Genomic DNA, 27814 nt, shown 5'->3' on the forward strand with positions numbered 1-27814 from the left:
GAAAGAAGGCGCAATATTTTTAAATATATATTTGCATACATTGTTCAAAAGACAAAATTCTGTAAAAGAATGATATTATGTCATTTTAGCATTTTTTCCTTTAAATACAAATCTAGATATCTCTTAATACAGCACTGACCAATGCTTTCCCATAAAAATCCAAAGCGGTGATTTTGTGCTGCAGACACTGGAGCCTTTTGCAAATACAACCTTTTTTTCACTGGGATAAATTGCACAGAAGGAATATCTTGGGGGGAAGTCTGAAGACAGCCTTTTGCAAATGTGGATCGAAACCCCAGCCGGGAGCCTCCAGCTGAACGCCTGCCCCTCATGAGGGGCAGATTTCCGTCTGGGAGTGCTGGATGTGACCCTTCTTCTGCTGGGGATGGAAAGGAGCTGTGGGTGCTTGGCAGCATGGAGAACACACAGCTTTCACTGAGGTGTCCCATCATGCGCGCAGGTTGCTGGCTTTTTAATAGAGGAATACTGTGTGTACTGTAATGGCCAAACATCCTATATGGGTACAGCATCCAGGAAAAGCTTGGTTCTTCTTAGCCAACAGTCATCAGCATGTCTCTACACCCTATTTTTTTCATGGCAACAACTACTGGCTAGATCTGGACAGGTATTTTACTAGTGATCACTATTTTTTCTAAATATCTATATTATTAATTGCAGGTATGGTTATCTGGTGGAGAGCGTTCCCAGCTCACCTTCATGTTGCCCATTATCTTCTCCGTATTCCTCCTGTCTGCTTGCTGCTTAAACAAGGGTAACTGCATTTCCTACGATGAGCTGAGAGACCTGAAGACTGAATTTGCTATCGATCTCTATCACCACATCTCCGGAGCAGAGAACAGAACCAACCTGGTCGTTTCCCCAGCAAGCGTGGCCATTTCTTTGGAGCTGCTGCAGTTTGGAGCTCAAGGAAATACCTTTACAGAGCTGCAGGACGCCCTAGGATACAACATTCATGGTAATGTACTGCTTAAAAAAATACTTCTTGCCTTAGGTTTTGCAGAAAATTCACAGCTTTACTTAGAAGACAGCGATAGCACACATCATAATAAACTTTTTTTCTTCTGTCTCACTGCAAAGATGTAATTTAGAAATGTCTTCTCCACACTTGATAGACAGGTATCAGATGGACAAAGGACACTCAGTAGGAGATGCACACATCATTATTTCTCCTTCTTTTTGAGCGATGCTTATTCTTTTACTTCACTGAAGTACAATTATACATAGAAAAGGTACTCCCATGAAAAGCAGAAGTGATCCTGGTTTCCCAGGGCTTTCTGGTGTCTATTGTATCTCTTGGTCCCCACCATGTCCTCTGCAAGGAGGTGATAGGCAGAGGATAGTCATTTTGTCTCTTATCCCACTCACAGATTTTACAAATTTGATAGAAAATGAATTACTTTTATGACTTTAGCCCTTTTCCTAATGTTATTACAACTAGCCAAAAAGATGAAAAGTTAGCAAAAGGAAGTTGGCAGACAGTGAGATATGCTGACAGACGGATGGTGCAATTGCATCTTTCCCTGAGAGCAGGCTAAAATAAAATTCTCACTGGGAATCTGGAAGAGATATGGAAAAGGCAGATGTCTTAGAATCCAGCATTAAATGAGTCGAATTTAAGGATGCTGTTTTCATTTTAACTCTGGATTATCCTACCATCTCACACCACATGGCAAAAACTATTTTGCATTATGCGCACAATGTTTATGAGAAGTGGATGACTGCCTCATCTTCGAAATTTGCAGCTTACATACAAGACTTATGTATAGAGATAACACCATTATCCCTCAGCATAAAATTTACTTTCAGCATCTGAAGACTAAAGATAAGACCTACAGGAATTTCACTGTCCTGTGCTGTAACCTGCCTCAGCCATCATTACCATCCTCTACATCATTGATATTCAAAAGCAGCACAGCAGTCAGAGCTAACTCTGTCTGATATACACAGACACAGCTACATGCACTGACACAAGGGCAGTGTCTCTATATTATGAGCAGGTGATATAATGACACCTTGCCTATAGGACTTTCCCTTTCTGTAAATTTAGTAGGGTAATTTTAAACAGCAATAATTCATATAAGAACTTTACCTTGGTAATTGTCACACTTCCTGTCATGTAGGGGATCTATTAAGAAAAAAAAATTAAAGAGAACATTGCACATTGAAATTTAGGCACAAAACTCCACACGAAACATAACAAAGAGAAGTGCAGAGGTTGTTAATGACCTGCTAGCTCTTTTGCACTGTCTGACTTTTTCTCATTTCTCACATAATACGAAGCAGACATTTTATCTCTACTTTAGCTGTTTGTGGCACAAGCCACGTGAGTTTTGGCTTTCAGTAATATTAATGTATGAATGTGGGAAGAAAAGTAGGATGGGATCTATTGCTAGTGGTCATAATAGCAGATTTCCAGTGGGGGATTAGGAAATCACCAAAATCAAACACTTAGAACAAATTTCCTATCAGATGAGTAAAACCAAACTACAAATATATGCATGTCTGATAAAATTCCATTATTCCATCAGATATTTGCATTAATGTTTTAGTCAGTCTTTCTTTCACAATAATAAAGGATGTGGTTAAAAGCTTGGCAGACTAAAAACAATGAAAACATTGATGGTTCATTCACTATTCACAGAGAATCAGCTCTTACATGCACTTGTAATCTTCTTTTAACGTTTGGAAGATTTGTTCACCTTTATTCGAGTACTGAGAAAAACAATGTTTAAAGGGATGTCTCTCTAGACAGCACAGACAAAATGGTATATTTAAAAATGTTTTCTCCTTGCTGTTTTACTTTATCCACAGCAGAGTATTTTAAAGCAATTTTGAAATGCTCTCTGAGTAAGAATTCAGGACTTTGGTTAGCTAAACACTTTGATACGACTGAAGTTACAACCTCAGGATACCATACCTCACATTAACATCTGCTTCCAATTTACCATCTTTGATTTCTTACATCCTCCAGAGAGCTTGCCAAACACTCCTGCACTAATGAAAAACACACAAGAAAAGCACTTTACACCTTAGACTGTGTGAGTTTTCTTGACATCTGTTCAAGGAGTTCAGTATTTTATCCCTTAAAGAGTAATAGATCTGAGTCTTAATACTAACCTTCATATAGGTGATTAGTCTTCCTGCAGGTTATTAGAAGAGAGCGATTAGGTTAGAAAGCACACGCTGGATTCTTGGGTGGTAGAAACAGTGAAACTTTCCCTCTACCCCAGCAAAAATCTGAGCGGATGTAGTAGAAGTCTCCTGTTGAGATCAGGGACCTGGCTAGGAGCTGGAGTCTCACGGCAATCCTACCCTTGACTTCGTGATCAGCCTGGGACAGGTCAGTCCAGGTGGGATGGATCCAGCCCACCAAAATCCTCCCTGGGCTATCTGCCCCAAATCGCCCATGTCCCAGGTGGCAGTCCAGCCTGCCTTCCCTCCAGCGCTGCCCATGGGAAACGGGGTGCTTCCTTCCTCCGACTTAAGGACTCCCCAGAGTCAAAACCAATATTTCCAGCCAGGGACATAACTTGAGCCTAGCCATGCCCGTTTTGGGGGCTCAGGTACCTGGGATCTGCCCAGGGCGCCCCAGGTGTACAGGCCAAGGCAGAGGAACACCTGAGCTGAGTGCGGCCCTCTGAAGAAGCCGGGGCACAGTACTTAGCTCCATGAGGATGGTGGCCAACAATTTGTACATGACCCCGAGTTACTGAGCTTTCACACAGAAATTAGGACACATGGTGATGTTTCACCTAGGGAAACCAGAAAGGCCCAGTGGTACCACAGAGCCAAGAGACACTGAAGTCTTGCCGAAGGACTGCTGCCCCTTCCCTAGGGGCAGATTTTTTTATGGGAAGAGGAACCTGATGGAAAATTCTTAGTGGCAAGTCACAAATTCAACAGGACTTTTATTGGGTGGGTGTAGACACGTCTCCTTCAAGGGCTAAGGGAAAGGTGCTGACCCACACGCATGGGAGGTCTGAGGTTTGACATCAACATTGTTCAGGATGTAAGTGCTGTGCCTCAGGAGGTCACCTTGACGTGAATCGTCTCATCACAAACCATTAGAGTGAGCAAATTATTGGCAGCTAGAAAAGGCCGCTAAACCACCCTTCAGGAAAGCCTATTAGAAACTTTCAGATTTTAGAAACACAAGATCCTCTAAGTTTGGAAAACTCACATCCCTGTTGGCTCACCCCACAACCCTATATCCATCACAGAAGCCCCCACCGTTGGCCTACCATGAACTCCCCAGGAAAAGGAGAGTGGGGCACTATTCCACTATTTTCATTTTTGGACAATGCAGTAGATATTATTGAATTTTTGAGTGACACTGAGTTCATAGTTTCTACAAGCATTTTGTAAGACCAGAATAGAATTTAAAAGGCTCCTGGCAAACTGGAGAAATGTGTGACGTTAATAGGACACAATTCAATAAGGACAAGTACAAAATTCCGCATTTAGAAGTAACAATCAGCTGTTCAAATCAGGGAACTATGAGCTAACAAGGAGTTTTTTTATAAAAGGATCTGAGGGCTCTTAGGAATTCTTAAAAAATGAATATTGAATGGGAAATATAATTGTAGTTCAAAAAGAGCAGACACTGTTTTGGTTTGTCTGAAAAGAAGAGTCACTTTTAACACACATCAGGAAAGTTATCAGCTTTATTTAGCATTGCCAGGCAATACTGGGTCAGTCTGGGGCACTGTCCTTCAAGAACAAACAAACAAAAAAATGAGGGCCTAGGGTAGCACACAGACCTGGGGCAGTCAGGGAGATGCTCCTCCTGATATGGGTGGCATTGACGATGGCATGAGATGTCTGTAACTGTACCACTGGCAGCTCAGCAAGTCACAGCTGGAGGTGCTTGATCTAATGGGAACTCAGAGAGTGCCCAGAAGAGCTTAATGTTCCTTACAAACTGTAAGAGCTATATTCATATAGAGGTTTGAGCCTGATGTTGAATCAGCCATTTGACATATCTGCGCTGGAGTGCTTTCTACAGCAGCAAGAAGAGTGCTTTTCTATGCCCAGTGCATCACTGTGCTTGACAGTAATACCCCATAAAGTCAAGGGTGCTTCAGTTGTGACAGTGCTGTAATTTTCAGAGAGCACTGGTGTCAGCACCAGAGCTGAGAGCTGCTGAGCCCTGCTGCAATCTCTGCTGTCTTAGCCTCAACATGATAATTGCAGTTTTTCCCTCTCTCTCACCTGGCAGATCAAAGTGTGCAGGATTTTTTACACGCAGTGCATGAAGGAGCAGCCAACTCTGGCCAGGGCACAGTGGTCCAGCTGGCGTGTTCCTTCTTCGTGCCCACCGGCGTGATGCTCTCGCCCCACTTCGCTGCACGTGCCGCGCACTGGGCAAACAGCAGCCTGCAGCAAACCGACTTCACCGACCCCAACCGAACCGCAGCCCAAATGCAGGAGTGGATCTCCAGTAACCTCAGAGGTAGAGTAACAACCCACAGGAATTATTACACATGGATAAAATGTAAAATAAGAATAACGAGAGAGCATGCATTTAACCAAGTGTAAATACAACCAAGCATTCTACCACACTCCACATTGCCTAAAGCAAGACCAACAGCCAGGAAATCTAATTCTTGTGCTGCTACTCATTTCTAACGGATGGAAAGAGCCAGCATATCTGTGAGCACAAGTCTGCAGTATTAAGCCATCAACCGCATGACCTTATTCCTCTAATTTTTGAAATGGCAATCCTTTGCAGTGCTTTCAGTTTTAACGAGGAGCAGCCGAACTCCCCAGGGACCAAGCTTGCTATGCTGAACGCTTTCACGCTGCGCTGGGGAGCATGCTGAGCTGTAAGCTCAGCAGTTAGACTCTTGAGTTTAAAAAGTCAAAATGGGAAATGAAGAGTTCACTTTCCACACAAGCAAGGAAAGTAGTAAAATTAGATTGTATGTTAATGAAAAAAAAAAAATTGAAAAAGCAAGTCCTTAGAAGCAGCAGACCAAATCAATCCCTGATTTGCCCCATCGACTTCAGTTACACGAATGTTAATTTGGCCATCAACATGTAATGTGATGTTTAACACAAACATTAAAGCTGTTATTGAAAAAAAAAAATCTGTGCTTCTCAAATGGACTGTAATAAGTGATCCAGCTTCATGATAGGAAATTATTGCTCTAGAAGTGGGTACTAAAATGGGAGTTCATATTGTGGTACTCACATGAGTATCAATGAGTTAAAGGTGGATCACACAAAATTCTTTGAGATACACAAAGTGGGATGAGTTAAAATTGGATAGGGGAGAATTAGGATATGAGTTTCAGTTGACTTTGTTACTTCATTGTTGTACAATGGCCCTCAGCATTGGCAAACTTGAGCTCAATTATGGGGATGACATGGCCCAAGGGGCAACCCTGAGGTCCATGTACCAAGTTGTACCGTGCCTCTTGCCATTTAGGCTGCTGAGCAGTCCTGGCTTGCTTTATTTCTTCACACAGACTTGTCCTTTACGCTTGTGCAAACAGGACAGCCTGTGTCCCCCTCCCCATCTTTTTCCCATGCAGATGGGGATGTGCACAGCCTGCCTTTGGAGGGAGCTGCGTCGCCACTCAGTCGGGTCACTGTGGTGAGCACCATGTACTTCAAAAGCGTGTGGCTAAAGAAGTTTTCCTTTATGGATACACAGATCTTGCCTTTTACCATGGCGGAGGGCTCAATCCTGAAAGTGCCCACAATGCATCACACAGCTGAAGTTAACTACGGTAACTGTCCTTGTCCCTGACTTGCTCTATAATACAACGTAGAACATTTTTATTTAGTTAGTTTTCCACAGCTACTGCACTAAGGTGCGTTATTTTCCCAGCTTGGAGAATGCTAAGAAAAAATCACCCATAACAAAGACACCACCTGGGTGACTGAATTGACTCATAGTCCCAGGCAATCACAAAACACATATTTGGTTCAAAGTGGTTCCTAAAACACCTACTGTCCCTCGCCCATCCCTCATAGACCAACACTTGCCAGCACCCATCAACAAGCTTGTCAGGTATAGCCCCTACCAATTTGGCTTGTGGGTTGGGTAAGGAATTTCCTGTCCTCTCAACCTGATCGCTGTCCCCAATGTGTGACCACCAGAGAGAATATAATATCACTGTGAACACCACAGTGCTCTGTCACAGTCTGCCTCCAAGGATTTAAGGTAAAATATTCGGGACAAATTGTGCAACAAAGAGGAGAGGAATTTTTCTGGCCCTTACACCCAGCCAGTGGATGCCATCAGAGTGGGATTAAAACAGTATGAATATAGGTCAAACATTTATTTGAAAAATATATAAATATAGTGTGTTCTCCTTTCAAATGTTTGGAGTATAAAGGTTGGTGACACAAGGATTCATATTGTAAGCTTTATTTTCAGAAACCAGGAATTCTTCCACTTAACTCTACAAACCCTTTTAAAACATAAAAAGCTCCTTTCTCTTGTTGTAAATTTCAGCACTTCACTTGGATAAAAATTTTTCTAATTCCAGGTCTAAATTTCTTCAAGACTAGATTATATCTCTTAGTATTGTGCAAGATATATCCTTTAACTTAATAGTTTTTTTTTTCATCTTAGATATTTACTCCTAAACGTATTTTTGAGTGAGACACCAGGCTCATCTAATCTCCTCAATAAATAGATATTCCAATTCCCTACTGTACTCTTCCATTTTGAATTAATCTTCCTTGAAAGTAAGGGACCAGAAAGCTACATAATTATTTTATTGAGTCATATACATGCTCAGTACTATGCTCTTAGTATTTCTATGCCTTTGCTAAAATGCCTTGCTTAGTTCATTAGGTGTTAGTCAGGCTGTACCCCATCTGTTTTGTCATTTCTCCCATTTTTTTTATTTTTTATAAGTTGAGTCCTAGGTAACTCAAGAGGAGGGAAAACTCAACAAATACATGCCCTTTATTGTGAGTTTCTGAGACATTATTGGATTTCCACCACTCCAGCCATAAAGGTAACCTCACTGTTCATCTTTGATGAAAGTCTTGATTATTGGCAACGCTTTGGAAAGCCAGCGGTAACCTCTTTTCAACATAGGAGCCCCACAATCAACTTAGCTCATTTTAGACTGCTCATCAAGCAGTTGATTGCTACCTTTCACTTCCGGCTCTAACTGCCATCATTTCTACGTGTAAATAGTGCCATAGAGAAACAGTGTCCAATGTTTTACCTAAAACTAGATGGCTGGATCTATGCTTTTTTATCAAGCCAATTATCCAGTCAAAAATATTATAGATTTGTTTGCTGGGGTCTACCTGATGTTGCAGTTTATCTCACTTCCTATTTCCCTCGATGACTTGACCATTCTTTTCTCCAGGGTATACTCAAAACTTTTCAAGGGAAGACCCAAAATTTCCCAGACAACTTTCTTTTTCTTTATAAATACACTCTTGTTTTCTAGACTACTGTCTAAAGACACAACCTCTGAATTTACAGGTTTATTGAAAATCTTTGCTAACACACTTGCAATTTCACATCCAAGTTGTCTTTGACTTCTGAGGTGGTAATTATGCAGGCCCTGGATTTTTCTCTCTGAAGTAGGTTAAGCTTCATTTCCATCTCTGGTACTGTAATTCCTCTTGTTCTTTTCTCATTTCCATTAGGTATCTCACCATTATCCAATGATATATCAAACTAATTCTTTCCCATTGCTTCCAGTAAAGAAGTGGAGATGAATCTAAAAAAAAAAAAATTGAATTCAGTGTTCAGCAACACCATTCATCCTTCCTTTTTTTCTTCTCTTGTTTTTTTATACGGTTAAAACAGTTTCCTTTTCTGGTCAACAGTCACATCAAGCAGGCAGTTGGCCAGGTATTGCTTCTATACCTCTTTATCTCTGAACCATAATTAACCTGGTGAAAGAATCATTTTTTTTAGTCTTGGAAAGTTTGCCCTTGCTGCTATGTCTTTGTTTGTGGTACTTCCTCTTCCAGGAAAGTCCATGGTGTGTTGACCACGTTTCTTCCTCCTTCTCGGACCACTTATTTCTGATCATGTTCACACTTCTGGCTTGGAGATCTCCCATTTCTCTTGTGCATTCGACTTTTTCAGAGGTTAATTAACTTTACCAAGGAGTGCCGAGTTTCCTTTTCCAAAACCCAATGCCTTCTCATCCTCATTGTTGATTAGTGTAAACTACTACATCAGCTCACAGTTGTTCAGCCCTGGATGACTCTGTATCCCCAGCTCACTGCAGGATCTTTGCTACTCCTGAAATTTGGAGGAGCATCACCATTTGTTCCTTCACGAGTTATCTGATTAAACAAATGGGTTTCTTGGGACTATCAGCTCAGGAACAGGCCTTTTATCTGAACAGTTAGTAGTGTGAGACAAAGAAATGAGAAGTCCAAAATGACTGAATGCAGGCTTATATAAATGGAGAACTTGGGTAAAGACCAGTGATCAGAAATTGAGCAGCTGACCTACATTACCTGAGCATAAATGTGCTCAGAGGCCTCTGCAAACTCGATGTAAAATTTTTAGTTGTTCTTGTCTGACCATTTGTCTAAATGCAAGAAGTCCATCCTGTTCATCTGTAATATCTCCATAGAAAAGGAAAGTTACCAAAATACTGGGGTTATTTCTTCATCCAGTCTGAAATGCGTGACCTTGCTTTAGCTGGAGAGACTTTTGAGGAATGTGGAAATGAGACAGATCACTGAAAATTTGCTGATTGTCAGATTTGGTAGGGACAGTTCAGTCTTTGTCCCTAGAAATGCTACAAAACATCTCTGACAAATCAGTTTGAAATTAATAAAAAAGACAGGCTTACTACAACAAACCAGAGACATGAGATAACTTTCCTTCATTATTAAATGATTGCAGCTGTATACTGTCAGCACCCAAAATGCAGAGGAGAAACATTAGCTGTGGCCTGTATTGATCTAGCATTTACAACGTTGTTTATCCTTTTAACGTGACCATGCAGAACAGATCAGCCTGGGGACAATTAACACTGCTCTAAGTAAGTGTCAAAGTACTATTTACACATGACTTTTAAATGCTGCAGCTATTTTTTTTTTCTCCAAGCGATTTGTTGACTGTGTTTGAATACTGATTTAGCATGTATATATATAGTCCTTATGGGATGCTCAAAACCAGTTCAAGTAAGGAAGACGAAACATCCTGGCTCAGTCATCTCAAGTCTTTGGTTTTCTTTTTAATTAACAAACCAGATCTGAGGACAACACAAATTGAGACACAAACTTCAAAATGTCAGCATGCCCACAAATTAAACCACTCCTGGCCAGTGCACAACAAACATAAATATTGTCTGCTTGCAAACAAGGTTTTTTTTAGAGCAAAACAATCCATGTGCTGGGAATTGGTTTTATGAGTGCAATTCCCTCATTGTGCTGCATGGTGTGAGGGTTAATCTACGAGTCTAAAATTTAATCTAGCAAAATAACCAACATTTAATGAATGCTATCTAACATAGAATTGCAAAACTAACAAACATTGTACATGAAATATTCGAGACTTTCTATAGCTATGTATTTATGAGAAAATATTTAGGTACGATGAGCATTAGCTAGCTATGTTTTGTTATTTATTTTATAGCTGCTGACTCAAAAAGCATGAATATCTATCTTTAAAGATAAAACTACTACAGCTTGGTGAAAAGGGAGTAGATTATTGTGGATAGCCTGCAGCAATGGCAATGATAAGTCATTTGCTTGTAACTTGTATTTAACTCCTTGCATACTAACTATTGCTGAATGTTCCTGAAATGCTATTTATTGGATCAACAGATGAAAAAATAAGAAAGGAAAATTATGATAATTGGATTTGTTCTATTGTTTAACAGAGTTCATTAGAAATGTCCAGATTAATTGTTGTTCAAAATATAGAATTAAAATGGTACTTGAAAATGTTTTTTACAAGATGTTGCGTAACTAATTGTAAGGTTGGAAGCCAATCAGCTATTATTTTTGACAATATTTTTTTAAAACCTTCATTTGATTTTCATAGTTTTCAGGCCTAGATTTTCAAAATTAATAAATTTGGTGCATAAATACGTATAACCCTAACTACTTTATCATTTAATGTAGCTATTTGTCTCCTGAAATTAGAAAAAAATATTTTTTAATGGTAGTAAAGATGGAAACATAAGCCAAAGTAAGTTTCAGTTAATTAAATAGTATACTCTTTTTTCATAATTTCTTTCAGCAATGAATTTTCAGTGAAAGGTATTGTAGATGGAAATCATAGAGAAAACAGTACGCTTATTGAAAGAACAAGCATTGCGGGAACAGTCACCATAACATTACTGTCATTGCCTTGGTAATGTTTTGAAAACTCTGGGTGAGGAGGAGAGCTACTATATGAGAAAGTAGCAAAATATTCATGCTCTGTTGAGACACTGCTTCAGGTATTATTACTATCATTGTGTGTGTGTGTGTGTATATATGTTATATATATGCGTAGGCAGAAAAAATTCCAATCAGCCCTGTTTACATGAGCCGCTGTCATGAGTTAATGGTGACCTGAGCTGAGCCCATACATTAGACACAACCCCTTACAACCCATCACTGGTGTTCTGAACTGTCTGCTTCTCCAGAGCTTATTTTATTTTAGCTTTTTTTTTTTCCCCCCCAGTTTAACGGTGAAATGAGATCTATGTTTGCCCACCTACAGGCCAATTCCAGACGGCAACTCTGGAGCCTTTCAGTGTGGTTGAGTTACCCTACCTAGGGGAGAAACTCAGCATGTTCATAGTGCTTCCCAGTCACAGAAGAACACCTTTGTCCCAGGTTGAGTCTCACCTTTCTGCCAAAACCATAACACACTGGACCAGCAGCTTAAAGAGGATGAAGATGGACGTTTTTCTACCTAGGTAACTTTATTTCTCAAAGATGGCTTCACTACTCCAGGTGTCAGAATTAGGAGCAATAGTGCTGGCATGAGCAACCTGCAAGACAGAACCAAATGTGATACTTTGAGATCTGTTTTTCTTCACAATCAGAAAAGCTCTAACCCTTTAATAAGCCATGAAGAGGTGAGCTGAGAATGCAAAAATTTTCCAATATGTTCTGTACTGTTTAAAAACCAAACCAACCAACCAAAGTCATACAGCTTTTACTTAGAAGTTGTTTGAGGTATAACAATCTTTTTTAAAAAAAAAAGAGAAATGTTCCTGACCTTGTTCTGTATTTTTTTTGCTTAAGAGTAAGCATATAACCTTTTAAAAAAATAGAAAACAATAGCTTATTTTTTTTACAACTTGCTAAATAGTACAAAAATACTGACCAATTAACTTGCCCCCACCCCAACTCATACCCACTTTTCTGTGCACAAAGCAACTTTCACCCATACGTTTTGCACATTAGTCATGAATTGTTGCTACCAAATGCACATATCCCTGTTAGTACTTTCTATCAGCTATTCAAATGAAATCATGCAACAAGAAGAACCTGGCACAAGCAAGCCTTTTGTAGCTGCACCTACTGTATCCATCAGCATGGAAGGGCCTTATTACACATTCCTTACAATACATTCCCCACATTAACAAAGCACTGAAAAACAATCTGTACATCAATACTCTTTTCCTCCAAGCTAATTTTGGTAATGTTTCAAAGAGCCCTTTTGCTACAGCTAAATAGGTCATTAATAAAATCACATACAGGAAAACGCAAAGTTCATGTGTCAAGAAGAATGAGAAGCAGTCTGATTGCAAGAGATGGAGGCAAGGGATTCTTTCTGTTAATGTCTTCAAGTGAAGATGAGTTGCTTTTCTGGAAAATATGCTTAATCAGATGGAAGGCATTGAGATCATACTGAAATAGACGGATGAAATGCAAAGGCTTGAAATAAATCGTATCTGTTCCACCTTTTAGCTCTATGAAACTATGAATGCTACATTTAAATAAAATCTATCATCTTAATTTCAGGTTCAGTATTCAGAGTCTTTTTGACCTAAAGACAGTTTTTTCTGCCTTGGGAATTAGAGACGCATTTGATCCCATCACTGCTAATTTTAAAGGCATTTCAGGTAAGAGGCTTGACTGAATATAAAGTGATCATTGACCCAATGGTTGTAGACTCTCAGATCATATTTGAATGATTCAGTAGACCTGGGCCTGCTGGATTGATTGTGCTTCTTTCTCTGTGAACTCCAAAACACAATTCATGTTCAGCCAGTCTACTTTATTATTGATAACTCCATTTTGAGCTGTTGCTTTGTAGGAAAGAGGAATCTGATAGGGACAGGGTTGGTTTGGGGGTTCCCTTTTTATACATTCACCAAGTAACCCTGTTTTCAGCCACAACTAGGGAGACCTCTCAAACCATTGATTCCTATCAGGGTCCAGCATTTAGTCACCATTTAGTTCACCATTGTCCACGTGGTGGACAAAAATGGGAAAAATATTCATAAAGATGAAATAATAGGTAAATGAAAGTAAAAATGAGGGAGAAAGGGATATTCACAACAGCAACTTAAGGCTCCCTAGAAAGTTCCTCTAATCAAAGAGGCAGTCAAATTTGTGCATTCCTGCTCATGCCCTGAAGGTTTCTGCCTCCCTCCATCAGCAGGGGAGATCTGAGACATGCTGTCCTCCCCAGGCTGAGATAACCTGATGCCACCGTCCTTGTGTGTTATCTCACTCTAAAGATGCTCCTATATTGTCTCAAAGTGATGCCTGAGTCTATGACAGAGGACATACTCAGGCAGAGAAATTCAAGACGCACATGAAGGTTTTAACCTGTTCTATTTACCTGCACTTGGAGAATGCTGATCCAAAAGCCATGCAGCCCTATTATTTCGTGCTGAGCTAAGAAGTCCTTAATATATAACTAATTTAGATGTTCAGGCTGTCTATATTCATCCATCCATACGACATCCATGAAAACACAATCAAAATTAGAATTGAGGATCTAACATGGAAGCCAGATACAGAGAAAGTAATTGAGAGGGAGATGTATGCTGTGCTGTCCTGCTGAACTTGATGTGGTAAAGAAACCATGGAAAGGAAATGGCGATAGAAAAAAAGCTAATAACATATATGGTATACAGCATCAGTTCACATGTTGTAAGGCAGATAGTACATACTCCATGTTATTGCAATAAATTCCCTGAAAGTTAAACATTATAGAAAATTATATTTCTTCTAGTAAGTTTTAGGTATTTCATAAGCAGTGCAATCTTAAGAATATTTTAGAAATCATAAGAAGGGCTTCAAAGTTCAAGTAGTAATAGTAGCTATGTTTCATTTATAAAGGAGAAAAAAAAGGGAAACCAGCAGAGGCCAGGCACACATTAGTATTTGCCAAGCAGCATCGGATCCTGATGCAGACAGTGCTGCTCCAGCTAAATACCAAAGGACTGGAATCCTTTGGCCTAGCTAACCTTCAGGGTAGTTCAGTTTCAGTCTTTGAAGTAGTTGCCCAGATAAAATATCTGCTATGCATTCCTTATATTCTGCAGGAAATATATATAAAAAAAGGTAAAAGCATTCTAAATTAATAAAAAAGTAAAAATGGTGTTCAAAGTAAGGTTCAAGAAACCACTGCTAATATTCATTTGGTGTTTTTTTTGTTGTGTTTTTTTTTTTCCCCAGAGCAAGCTGGTCTTTATATTTCAGAAGCCATTCACAAAGCAAAAATTGAAGTAACAGAAGATGGTACGAAGGCATCAGGAGCTACAGGTAAGTCACGTATACAAATTTAATTTCCACTCCCGACGCTTATCACTATTAAAACAACAGCTACTCTTTCCTTTAAAGAAGCATGCCAGCATTTAGAAGTATGCCTAGTCTAAATGCAAACATTTGTATCTAACAGATTTCCATTTTACCTTTATGATTGCTCATTAGAGCTCTTAAACCTCTTCCCTTTCCATGTCTGATGTTCAATTAAGCATGCAAATGATCAAGTGAAAACCAGCTTTGCCAGCCCAGGGAAAATCCAGTTTAACAAAATAAACCCAGATTTCTGTTGGTCAGATCACGAAAACAAATTAAGAAGGTTACTATCATTTCATCCATAATTCCTGAAACTCCTGTTGCAAGGTTTGTTTTCTGAATCTTGCGTTTTTGGTAAGCATGGAAGTTCATGATGTGAAAGTTTCTTCTTCATGAAAATAATTACAGGCTTGTTACTTAAGCACTTAGAACAGTGACAATTTGCATGCAGTAGTTTCTCATAACAGATAATTTCCACACACGCAGCAGGGGCTGGACTACAGAGTTAACAAATTACCTTTGTAAGCTGAATGATGTTTCCACAAATCCTTCATCGCATACAACAGGGGAACTGAAATTACTGAGTTGTGCAATTTATCTTTTTAAACCACATGAGCTTTATTAAAACACCCTGCATTTTCATCTCCATTATGGAAGCCTCAGATACTCCAGAGGTGTTCCAACCCAGAAGAAGCCAAGATTATTGTATTGTGGGTATTACACCCACAGCAGCAACTTTGAATAAGACAGATGCTATATATACACGTACATATCACAACCACTTGTCTTAACTAAGTTAATCCTGCTGTGGAGCTGTAGAGTTTTAAATCTTATGGCAATTTTCATCTTTAACAGTGCATTCATATTTTTAGTATTTTTTTGCTGGCAACTCCTGTACAAAAGAAAAGCTTTTAGGTGGCTCCAATCACATACCAAAGATTAATAGTAATCAGACAACATCAGACCTTTACTCCATTGAAATCAATGCCAGCACCTCCATTAATTCCAGTCAGACCAAGCTATGAAACTGGTTTAAAGAAAAGTCTAATTATTTTTGTTTACTTTAAAAGCTCTGCCTCTAGCCACACAGTGACTTGAGAGCTAAGGTAGCTTTTCTTAGAAGCACTGAAATAGCACTAAACTTATTTTATTGAGTCCTACTTGAATTTTTCAATTGAATTCTATTTTAACCACTCATTAAAATAATCCAAATCTTTGTTGTTTTCTTTGGACGATATAGTCTTAATATTAGATAGCTACAAAGAAGAATTCATTAAAACAAGGCTTATTTCAGTAATTGCTTTCTGAGCCATCATACTTTTTAAGGACAATTTATTTACTCCCATTAACCCACAGTCAGAGAGAAGGTTAAAGTCATGTAGCACTTTGAGATCAAGGATAGTTACATTTTGTTGAGAGCTCTGACAAATTCCAGGATGACATACTACTTCTCTGCTCTTTCCCATTGAGAAGAATGGCAGTTTAGAAGAACACATTCATGCCCTGCTTATCTTTTGACTGGAACAGCAGAGCTAGGAATTGGCTAAGGGGTTGTGTAATGGCATGGTATGTCTTCAGTAGAGTTAGGGCTGTAAGAACAAAGATTTTGTTACCTTTGAAATCCAGAGCCAGACTGACTCACTTCAGCAATGAAGTACATGTGCATCATCTGCCTATAATCTCTCAACACTTGTTCGTTCACCTAGACCGATTTCACTGCTGGCTAAAATCATTGTTTTATCCTTAGAGCAGCAATTCAAGCTCTGGTGTTTGGTACCGTGAGTTTTGAGGGCACTGCACAGAAAATGGAATGAAAACAGACATGTTTTACTAAATGTTTTCTTCGTTGCATTACAGCAATGGTATTACTAAAAAGATCTCGAACACCTATTTTCAAAGCAGACAGACCATTTACTTTTTTCCTGAGACAAGCTAATACAGGTATGTATGCTGTCTAATTCAGTAGCAGGATCATTCACAAGTAGCACTGAAATCAATAAAAAGTTTGTTGTACATAAAGCGACATTCTTCAGCCTAGGAAATTTTAACAATCATGAAAATAGTGGGTTTAGATTTTAAAGCATACATAAAGAATAGTTTTATTGGTTTGTTTTAAAAATGGTAGTCAAAGCACAGAAGTCAAATTCCCTTCTTCCATTTGTAAGAGCCTAAATAACCTTTTCACAACTACTATAGACACCAGAAATATCTTACTGAAGATCTTGAATGCCCCAGCACAGGAGACAGACCTCCACAGGTCAATTCAAATCATGAATTGGCTAGATCAGTATCTCAAGTTAAAATTTAGATCCTCCCCTGTAAACGAAACTTGCTCATGCCTACACAGACAGCACACAGCAAAATAGACTTGTGATTGTAGACACCAGGCTTCCAGGGCCTGAAATTCCCTGTTTTAATTCCTACCTCGGCAGTTTGAAAGGCTATAGAAGTTCAGAAGTTCTGCAGACTAACAATATTTTACCCAGCTATGGCTCAGAACATACAGAAGCAAACTTCTCTTCCCTCATATCATAAATATCAACACCTTAAAGGAGATTGGACTCTTCACTACTTCACATCCTCATGAAACACTCAGGCTATCAAAAGCCATAGATATTTACTGTAAGTAATTTGGAAACTGAGACCTCAGCCCTGCAGAAAAAACTAACTTGTATATTCCTTATTGCAAGGAACTGCCAAAAATGTATTTTCTTCTGCAACTGGTGACTGTTTCTTGCTAACAAGCTTCCCCCAAACAAACAAAAAATGTAGAATATACCTGAAAATCTGAAGCATCACAGTGCTCTTTTGGCTTGTGTGTCAGACTCTCTCTCCTTTCAACTGTCGAGTTATATAGACTACTCCAGATTCTCTGCCAAAGGAAAACACCATAAAGCTAGTTGACAACAACGAAGAATTTTTATGCACCTTTAGCACGTTTTTGCTCCTCTGCACTCTCAGGCTAACTCCAACAACTCTTACCCTTCTTTTCAGTGCAGTAAGTTTGCACCTTAGGTCTCTTCCTATAAAATCCTTCAAACCACCACGTTTCTCTTATAATTCTGGTCACTCCTGTTTAGATTTGATTTCCAGGGAATGTAGAACCATTCTTAGGGTTCAGTAAAACACTGCTTGGGGCCTGCTAAAAGACTGAAGGGAATTATTTTCCTTACCTGCTTACAAGAAACCAATGATGTTCTCTTAGAGTGTGAATACATGTGTAATTAACAGCCTTAAAAACTTTTTAAAAACCAAAATACAATTATTAAAGACTAAAGCACACTAATTTAGAAATGCTTTGACAATCATTACCGCTTAGTGAATAAACATCTTCTCTAGCAAGTGTGGAATTAAAAAAAAGGCACTAAAAAAGGAAATCTGATCTATGAAACCTGAGCCACAGACAGATCAAATACTGATTTGGGGGAATAAATTTGCTCAGTTTACAGTACATGATAAATTGTGTAAGAAGGAAATCAGATTGTAACAGGATTCTTACATGAAACAAAATACATACCCTCTAATCAACTCAAGATGAGAAGAGCATTTGTATAATTTAAGCTTTTTAATGAAAAAAGGAAAACTGAGAACATTCAGGCATTTTGCTTAGACTTCATGAGGTTTTTCCAATGGGAAAATGGGAAAAGGTTCTACTTCTGTTCAAAGGTGATTCTTTAGTCAATGCTTTAGGTAAATTTCTGGTTTCGGCAAATTTCTGGTTGGGTTACTATTTAGAAAGGCCTTTTAGTATTTTTTTAGTATTGAAATCTTTATATTATTCTAAGGCAAGCATGCAATCACACGCATTTTTTCTTTCTATACAATGAATGATTACAAATCTGCTAGTTCCACACTTAATTTAAGTATTTAAGCTGTACTATGCTTTTTGAAAACCTGGTCCCAAACACTGAAATAATTTTAATATTGTTTTCATTTACAGGTTCAGTACTCTTTATAGGAAGAATTACAAATCCTTCATGATAAATGCTAGTCAATTACACTGTCTTCTGTTCCTTCTATGGCGAACCTTCCTGCAATGAAATTAAAGGCTACATTATGTATATATTTATTAAGTGTTTAAAACAACAACACTTGCAAGAAAAAGAGCAAGTCCACTACCTGATTACTTCATACAAACTATAGGAAACAGTTGTCTATGAATCATTAGCATCACAACTGCAAAGACTGTAGGCATATACACATTTGAGGAAAAGCTGAACAGATTTTGCAAGTCAGGTCGATTCGTTCAGTACCAAGTGTCTTACAGAAAGGCCAGGGTTTCAAGCACAACTTTGCTTCCCTTTCCTGAAGTCAAAGACTTGAGAACAGAACTGAAGTTCAGTCTGGTCCCAGGCTTAGCTATAATCTAGCTGAGATAGGAAGGTAACAAGCAAGCAGCAAAAAGCTGTGAAAAGTTGAGAGGTTGTTCCAAAACTGACAGAAGGGCAGGTAGGAAGTAGATATACCACTGAATCAGTAACAAAAACATTACTACCAAAAAAAGGGTAGTAATACCTACCTTCACTATCTTTATCTTTTCTTTTTAAATGAACACAGCATGGAACGCATTCCTGAAGAACACAGAATGAAGCTAACAGTATCTTGAAAAATGGCTTTTTCAGCACCCTTTTAAAAGCTAAGATAGTGTTTTAGTACAAGTCATCAACTGATGGCATGATGCATCAGAAACCCCTGCCCATAAAGACTTTAGCTGAAGACCACAAACCACCAACTCTTAAGAAAAGCATCAGAGGAGAGCTGCTCCCATTGAGTCAAAGCTTTCCAGAAGTTAGCAAAGATGAAAGACAGGACCAATAAAGTATTCAGTAATAACTTATGTCCAAGATTGCTGGACTGCTCGTCCCATTTGTAAACAAAAGATTCTGACACAGAAGCATGCAGAATTCCTCAGAGACTACTGACCTCTGCTATTCTACACTGTATCTTCATAAAACTGTGTCACTGATGTCAATGTGCATACAGTACGTTTGTTACTCTATTCACTAAACAGTAAAGCACAAAGTACACAACGCTAAGATCATCATCCTACCATAGTCACGACTCTGCTTTTGCTTTTCTCTCATTCTCATTAAGAACAGAATATCCAGTGATACAAAACTGCTCATTATTTAGTATCACACTGACACTAAGGCATGGAAGTTCTGTAAAAGGAAGGCAGAAGGAACCGTTCCAAGTAAAAAAATGTACTCAGTCCTACACAAAGATTAAAATAGAGCTTTTATTGATGGAATAACAAAAGTGCTTTTCTTAAATATTTTTCAAAATACATTTATACAACTTACAATAATATATCCAAAATAACTGTATATACAAAACATTACCTTGTTTTATGTATGTGCTTTTTTTTTTTTCTGAAAATTACAAAGCAACTTTTTGGCAAAGTTCAACCTTAAGAGGTGATAGTTTTGAAGGTTGGATTAAGAAAATAGAACCTGAGGGAAAGTGACACTTAAGTCCATGACAAGCAAGGAGTTCTCCATTTAAATAAAAGTGTTTTCGTGATTTTTCACATTACAAAAATAACAGAAATGAAGAAAAAAGATGATGGATACTTTTCTCATCATTTTATAGAGCAGCTTCTCATAATTTCCGATACAGAACTTGAGATAAGAGTGCATGTCAAAAATGAATGCAAGTAAGGACAGCAGTGCCCTGCTGTGGCTTTCTCTTGTGTGCAGTTCCTTAGCTGCTGTTGATATGGTTGACCTGATTGGATCTGCGATGGATTTCTTCCAGAAAACTCTCTAGCTGTTCTATCAACATTCGTTTTTTAAACCTGCATTTAAAACAAAGCATAATGAATACACATGCTAGTAAACAAAACATTGTTCCCAAACTTTTACTGAACCCTGGAATCTTAAGTAATTATTTTAGGTACAGTGCATGACGACATTACATATACTGCTGTCTCCTCAAGTTCTGTTAAGCTACTAACATTAAGCTTCTAACTTGCTTTCAATTTAGTCAGAGAATATAAAACTAGGGTTACCAGAGTCTATTCTAATATTTTGTTGAACATCACTCAGCCTTCAGAAAGTCAGAAGAAATTCTTAAGTGTTTGCTATTTCCATCAGTAAATTTCTCAAGTACAGAAATAAAATATATGCCAAAACAACTACAATCCTAAAGCTAGCAACAGCTTTTAGGGATTATTTGCATGCCTTCACAGTGCATTCACAAAAGCCAAGTGATTTTGGTACTGGTGGAGAAATAGCCATTAGACACTGCAGAGCAGATATAAAGAAAATACAAATGAAAGTTTAAGAAACTAAAGAAAATACAGATTTAATCCATACCTGGAGTCTCTGCACTTCTATTCCTTATTGACTACAGAAATTTGGACAGCAGACCATTTTGTCTCCTTTGCTTGAACCCACTGCAGCATTACTGTCCATCACTGTTTCCAGCAAACCCTAACCCCTGCAACGTTTCTGCATCTGAGAAGCAATTCTGACTGACACTTTGGCAGCTGTACACATACTCTGTGATAAGCAGCAATGAAAAGATCACACGCTTTCTCAACTCAACACTTTTCTGAACTGTACTCAGGAGTTCAGTCCTGTGATCTTATTGTCCTATGATCCCAGCCAGGCCTCCCAGTCCATGCTCATGGCTCACTTATCATAAGCCTCAGTAACACCAAACAAATCCCACACCAAGTACTGATTCCCCTCCATTCTTCACTACTTTTTTCATACCTGATCCCTGCTTGTTGAAAAGTACCAGCCTGGAAAATAAGTATCTACTCCTTTTCATTTGCTCTAATAAAAGCCAAATGATTTAAGCTAATAACGAAGCGTTTTACTATAATACATCCTAGTGAAAATTCAACATGCTTATATTCTGTGAGTAATGTTACTTTTCAGAATACCTTTAAGTACATTTGAAGCAGGATACATTTCTTAGAAAATTAAAGCCTAGTGGAAGGTAGGAAAAATATATTAACTGCTATCACAATAAATCAAAATCCCGTGCTAACAGTACAGTCGCTATGTCCAGTCCCACAGTACATCTCACAAGCTTATTTTCCAAATGCTGAACACCACAGGAGCAAGTTTTCAAGGCAAAAGAATTTTTCACCATAGCAAATGACACTAATTAATACAATTAAACATTGACTCTTACTGATTTAACTGTCCAACCTGCTAAGAAAATCAGTACTCCTAGTAAAACTTCCTAGAGTAGTTGTAGCTATTGATCACTAAGGTTCATTACTATTTCAAAATTGTTTGTATTAATTCTTTCTAGCGTTTTTATTACAAGTTGATATTTCTTAGCATTTTGTCTAGGTACGCACTTTATGCTTTGTTATGTAATTAATAGTTCAAAGCTCTCAGTTTGTAGAATAAATAAAAGGGAATTGAATTTCTCATACCGAGAATTGTCAATTTGAAGAATTTTGATTCATGTTTTCTTGTCAGCTTGTGCTCTAGACTATTGGGCAAGGTGCTAGATAGTCTCATCTAGGCTACCTTTTTTCACAAAAGGTTGAAATTATTTTTCGAGGTCCTTTTGAACCTAGGCTGTTTTATGATTCTATGTTTTTATTTAGCAGAAAATAAAAAACTTGTTCTTTCTGGTAGGGCCATAAATGGCTTGCTATGCTAACTCCAGGTATATTGAAGACCTCTCTAGCCAACTTTTTCCACCAGCATTTACAAAAAACTGTTGGCTATGTTGACAGACAGGATTTAGTTCTGGTGCATCCAACAGCAATATTCAACTACTGCCAAGCTTTGTAGGGAAAGAGTCAGCTCAAGATAACTAGAATACAGAAGCAGCGCAATAGAAGTAAGAATTACAGAATCACAGAATCATCTAGGTTGGAAGAGACCTCCAAGATCATCTAGTCCAACCTCTGACCTAACACTAACAAGACCTCCACTAAACCATATCACTAAGCTCTACATCTAAATGTCTTTTGAAGGCCTCCAGGGATGGTGACTCAACCACTTCCCTGGGCAGCCCATTCCAATGCCTAACAACCCTTTCCATGAAGAAGTTCTTCCTAATATCCAACCTAAACCTCCCCTGGCACAACTTTAGCCCATTCCCCCTAGTCCTGTCACCAGGCACGTGGGAGAATAGACCAACCCCCACCTCTCTACAGCCTCCTTTAAGGTACCTGGAGAGAGCAATAAGGTCACCCCTGAGCCTCCTCTTTTCCAGGCTGAACAATCCCAGCTCCCTCAGCCGCTCCTCATAAGACTTGCTCTCCAGACCCCTCACCAGCTTCGTCGCCCTTCTCTGGACTCTCTCGAGCACCTCCATGTCCTTCTTGTAGTGAGGGGCCCAAAACTGAACACAGTACTCGAGGTGCGGCCTCACCAGAGCCAAGTACAGGGGGACAATCACTTCCCTAGCCCTGCTGGCCACACTGCTTCTTATACAAGCCAGGATGCTGTTGGCCTTCTTGGCCACCTGAGCACACTGCTGGCTCATATTCAGCTGCCTATCAACCAATACTCCCAGGTCCTTCTCTGCCAGGCTGCTTTCCAACCACTCATCTCCCAGCCTGTAGCTCTGCTTGGGGTTGTTGTGCCCCAGGTGCAGGACCCAGCACTTGGCCTTGTTGAACCTCATACAGTTGACCTCAGCCCATCGGTCCAGCCTATCCAGATCTTCCTGCAGAGCCTTCCTACCCTCGAGCAGATCAACACATGCACCTAACTTGGTGTCATCTGCAAACTTACTGAGGGTGCACTCAATCCCCTCATCCAGATCATCGATAAAGATATTAAAGAGGACTGGCCCCAGTACTGAGCCCTGGGGGACTCCACTAGTGACCGGCCTCCAACTGGATTTAACTCCATTCACCACAACTCTTTGGGCCCAGCTATCCAGCCAGTTTCTAACCCAATGAAGCGTACGCCAGTCCAAGCCAAGAGCAGCCAGTTTCTCGAGGAGAATGTTGTGGGAAATGGTGTCAAAAGCCTTACTGAAATCAAAGTAGACCACATCCACAGCCTTTCCCTCATCCACTAAGTGTTTCACTTTGTCATAGAAGGAGATCAGGTTCGTCAAGCAGGACCTGCCTTTCATAAACCCATGCTGACTGGGCCTGATCTCAAGAGTCACATTTAGGGGCACAAATATTCCAAACCCACTAATGACTGCCACAGAGTACAGGAGCAATAATATTGTATTGATTTGCTGAGATAGTGAGGAAGTATGTACAATCTACAGGCTAAGGAACAACTTTGACAGGTGATAAAATATTGAAGACAGATCAAGCAAAAGCATGGTAATAAAAATTGTTGCTATAGGGAAGAGCGTGACCTATCTGACCAACTGTGCTGGCAGTAGAAGGCTAGAGGAGCCGTATGAATGTCCTATGGTCAGCGTACCTTTACCTCTCAGCATGGTATTATGCTAAAATCACTTTGATTTTTTTATTTCATCATAAAATTTGATCACAGAAATATGAATAATGCCAATTGCCATATGCCAGAAATGCCATAGAAAAAAAGCTGACTTCTACAAAAACAAAAAATCAACTATTCACTGAAGTAAACCTTAAAGTTATATTTACAGTTGAAAAGATGTTGGAATTTCTTTTAAATCTAACAGTCTTGGTTCCAGTCAGCATTACGTTTCTTTTCCTTTCTGAGTGGTCCCGTAGTAGGCTAGGCAAGTAGTCTGAAGATGATGTAAGAACAAGTGTCACTGGATTAACAACATTTTAAAACCCCAGCAAACCCTACCTCTGTCTGAGGCTGTGGAAATAGGACTTATTTCTGAAGGAAATAAATCTGAAGAGCAAACCTGAATCTCAACACTATTTTTAGGACAGGATTTTGAATTGATGCAGAATAGTGAATTTAAACTGTTTCAGAAAGCTTAGTTCTCAGTAAAATGCAGTACCTCCAGTTCTTCAAATTAGCAGTACACCCATATTTGAGCTCTAGAAGTTGACTGATTTTCTAATTAATTACCATTGTGCACCTATTTTTATGGTGACTTAGCAGTTAAAGCTAAGCTAAAACTGAAGATGTAATGTGAGGCAAAAAGGTGAGCTTGAGCAAAACAACACATCAGGAAGCTTACCTCTGTGTGTCCCCCCCCACCCCCGGAAATTACTTGCAATGCAAAGCTCTGTGTGGGAAGTTTCAAACAAACAACTGCATGGCTGTCAAGCAGCTATGAATAGCAGTACACGGTGGTGTCATTTTGTAGGATTAATACAATTCAGTGACCTACCTTGAAGCTTCTTTAATAACATTTTGCAAAAATATCAGACGGGTTTGTAAGCTTCCTTGTACATGTTTCAGTAAAAAGAAGATTCTTTCATACTCTTGAAAAGATAAGAGCAAAAACAGTTTAAGAGATACCAGACAGATATCTGTTGCAACATTTTGCTTCATGTGAGCGAAATTCAACATATTTCATTCAGCTTCCGTAGCCTTTTAGGATATATCATGTAACAACCAGGCTCATAACAACATACTGCTTTATCAATATTAACATTAGCAAATGTAGGATACTGGGAGTTCAGGATATTACTGGAGCACCTAACGTGCTAATTCTAATACCAACAACATAAAAACCATGACTTCCATAAACACTGAGATAGAAAGATACAGCAATGTTTTAATCACTCATCCACACAGTTTTTAATCAATGTTTTAAAACAAATTTTTAACTTTAAATTTGTCTTGTGATTTAGCATTTTTCTAAAATAGTGATCTAATATTAATTCTTTGTCTAGCGAAGATATTTGGTATACTTACTCCTTCCTGGTTTTCGGATTTCTTTCATAATTTGTGCTCTTAGCTCTATATTAATCTCTCTGGAACTTCTGCAGTGCACTGCTTTTTTCCCTTTACTGGGTGAAGACATTGGCAAGTTTTCTTCAGTACTTTGTTCTTTACTATCCAATTCCTCATGATTCTCCAAAAATCCATCAACGTTCAAGTTATTCCCTAAATGTTCATGGCCTACATCTTCTGTATGAGCTGCTGGTCGATCCAATGAATTGAATGGAGAAGAGGACATTGAGAACTCTGAATCCATGGTATTTGGGAAAACATCCGATGAAAGTGGGTCTGTAACATGATTCTCCACCACATCATCCATTGCAATCTCACTATTAGTTTCTGACACTAAAAAAACACATAGATTACACTTGCAAGTTTTGCATTCTTTATGATCTGACAGAGGTCAGCGAGCTTATTGAGTATTGATTAAATTCTTGGAAAGCTATGCTCCAGCTTGTATAGTCTATCATATATGCTATAGTCTATCATACGTGCCAGAGACACGAAAACATTTGTGGGTTGTTACAATAAGCACATCAGTTTATCTCCTGGCAATTAATGGCTTAGATCACAGATGTACTCTTCACATGAAGAGGAAAATCACTACATGTACTATCAAAAGAAGAGAAAAAACCTGTAAAATGTACTTGTGACATGTTGCTCTTTTCCTATTAAAGTGAACTGACAAATTTACTGGAGTGCTGAACACTGTTGCACAGCAACTCAACTCCACACTAAAGGAATTGAATTCACCCCACTGCAGTGAAATTCAAAGCAACTTCAAGCAGTGATACTTTTGAAGCATCTGAATTCCCAGGAAAAGGAAGAACATTCTACTGTTTACACTGTCTCCTCATTTAATTCAGGAAATTCATTGTTTATACTGGAAAGTTCCTATGAGAGAGACTTCTGTTTGAAGGGCTACATTAGCCCTTTACAATTAGTCCCTGATGCACACTTCATTTTCAAAAATTGCCGTATTTGGGAAATCAGCCAATGGTACTCTCACATAAGCAAGTTTTTTTGCATAAATAAAAACTGAACTCTCTAAAAACAAAAATTCACTTACTTTTGTGAATAGGAATGGGTTTAACAAGGTCAGGCTGTGCTTGTGTGGTTGGTATTGGTGGCCCTTTTCCTCCAATGTGGTTATTCACAACTGGAGGAGTTTGTGGTCGACCTCTGAGCAGGGGTGACATACACCGACGTCTTTTTGGAATCCCTTGCATATTTGGTTCTCCCGGTCTTTTATGTTTATTTTGAGGTCCTGATACAAATTCATCTGCTTCATCTATCATCATTCCCTGTATTGAATGGGTAGAATAAACTTTAAACCAGAAACACATAATATAAAACATAGTGAAAGCTTTGATGCTATAACCATGTTTAACCAGGTATATGGCAACGTACAACGTGCCATTGTGTATTGACTTAAGTGTCAACCAAAATAAGAGGAGAAAAAAGATAAGAGGGCTGTCAAACTTTTTTCGTAATTGCAGAATGAAAAAAATAAATATTTAAGGGAAAATATTTAAATTATATTCATGATTTACTGAAGTCCAAGACAGATTTGGATGAGAGGGAAAGTCCATGCTCTCCAAGATATTTCATTTATACAACAGTTCGAAGGCACAACACTGGTTTCTAATAAAGACTGTCCTCCATACAGTAATGTTGATGTAAAAACATCTGAGGAAGTTTCTTACAGATAGTGCCTTTCCATACACTTGGAAGCATTTTTCCTATACATGTTCTTTGAATGGCCCAATCAGCAGACACACAACAGCACAATTGAAGAGCAGCATTATAGAAAAGTCACCTTTTTGTCCAATTTGAATGGATTGCCAAATGTATGGAGCCTTCGTGGTTGGTCAGGATCAAGCTCTCGGAGCGGAGAGGGTATTTGTTTTAGGTATTCCTGGTAGTTTCCCATTTGTGCTATAGGTACACTGTGAACTTGATCTGTTTTAACGGAATCGTTTATTAATATATGATACTGCCCACTTTACAATAATTTAGTCTATAACCACTTAACTCCAATTTTAAGTCTTTTATCAAATGCATTAACAGATGTGCAAAACTCACCATTATTCTCACCTAACTGGTATTTATAGCATCATGTTTTGAGTGTAGAAAGCTTGCTTAAACGAATCAGTATGTGTCTTGAGTTCCATCATGACATAGAAATAGAATATAATAATAGGAAATAGAAATAGTTGTCATGCATGGATTTCAGTTTTTCAGTGTCCCGAATTGGTAAGACTTTAAAATCCATAGGATCTGAACAATTTTTGACGAATTTAAAGCTGCCA

At 38.7% G+C, this 27814-nt stretch overlaps 2 protein-coding genes across 4 annotated transcripts in view; one reads left to right on the plus strand and one right to left on the minus strand.

Moving 5' to 3' along the window:
- Positions 1 to 640: 640 nt before the first annotated feature.
- Positions 641 to 18322, plus strand: SERPINE3 (serpin family E member 3). Its single transcript, XM_040569214.1, has 7 exons — positions 641 to 976; positions 5240 to 5553; positions 6452 to 6755; positions 11681 to 11879; positions 12934 to 13034; positions 14602 to 14688; positions 16582 to 18322. Exons 1-7 carry the CDS (start codon positions 718 to 720, stop codon positions 16680 to 16682), a joined length of 1365 nt encoding a protein of 454 aa, XP_040425148.1. The 5' UTR covers positions 641 to 717; the 3' UTR covers positions 16683 to 18322.
- A 1630-nt stretch (positions 18323 to 19952) lies between these two features.
- INTS6 (integrator complex subunit 6) overlaps positions 19953 to 27814 on the minus strand; it is a 44222-nt gene continuing 36360 nt past the window's right edge. For all 3 annotated transcript variants that reach the window (XM_040542793.1, XM_040542801.1, XM_040542782.1), the window contains 5 exons: positions 27322 to 27464; positions 26572 to 26806; positions 25476 to 25847; positions 24946 to 25039; positions 19953 to 20521 (listed from right to left, as the gene is read on the minus strand). In XM_040542793.1, the coding sequence (XP_040398727.1) occupies positions 20428 to 20521; positions 24946 to 25039; positions 25476 to 25847; positions 26572 to 26806; positions 27322 to 27464 (938 nt within the window). In that variant the 3' untranslated portion in view covers positions 19953 to 20427. The remainder of the gene's footprint in view (positions 20522 to 24945; positions 25040 to 25475; positions 25848 to 26571; positions 26807 to 27321; positions 27465 to 27814) is intronic.

This window comes from Cygnus olor, chromosome 1 (genome assembly GCF_009769625.2).
Source record: "Cygnus olor isolate bCygOlo1 chromosome 1, bCygOlo1.pri.v2, whole genome shotgun sequence".
Classification (NCBI taxonomy): Eukaryota; Metazoa; Chordata; class Aves; order Anseriformes; family Anatidae; genus Cygnus; species Cygnus olor.

Coding starts and splice junctions, on each gene's coding strand:
- SERPINE3 (XM_040569214.1), top strand. CDS start 718: ATGTTGCCCATTATCTTCTCCGTATTCCTCCTGTCTGCTTGCTGCTTA. Junction 5,554..6,451: donor GAGAGCATGCATTTAACCAA/GTGTAAATACAA, acceptor CTTGCCATTTAG/GCTGCTGAGCAGTCCTGGCT. Junction 14,689..16,581: donor GAAGGCATCAGGAGCTACAG/GTAAGTCACGTA, acceptor GTTGCATTACAG/CAATGGTATTACTAAAAAGA.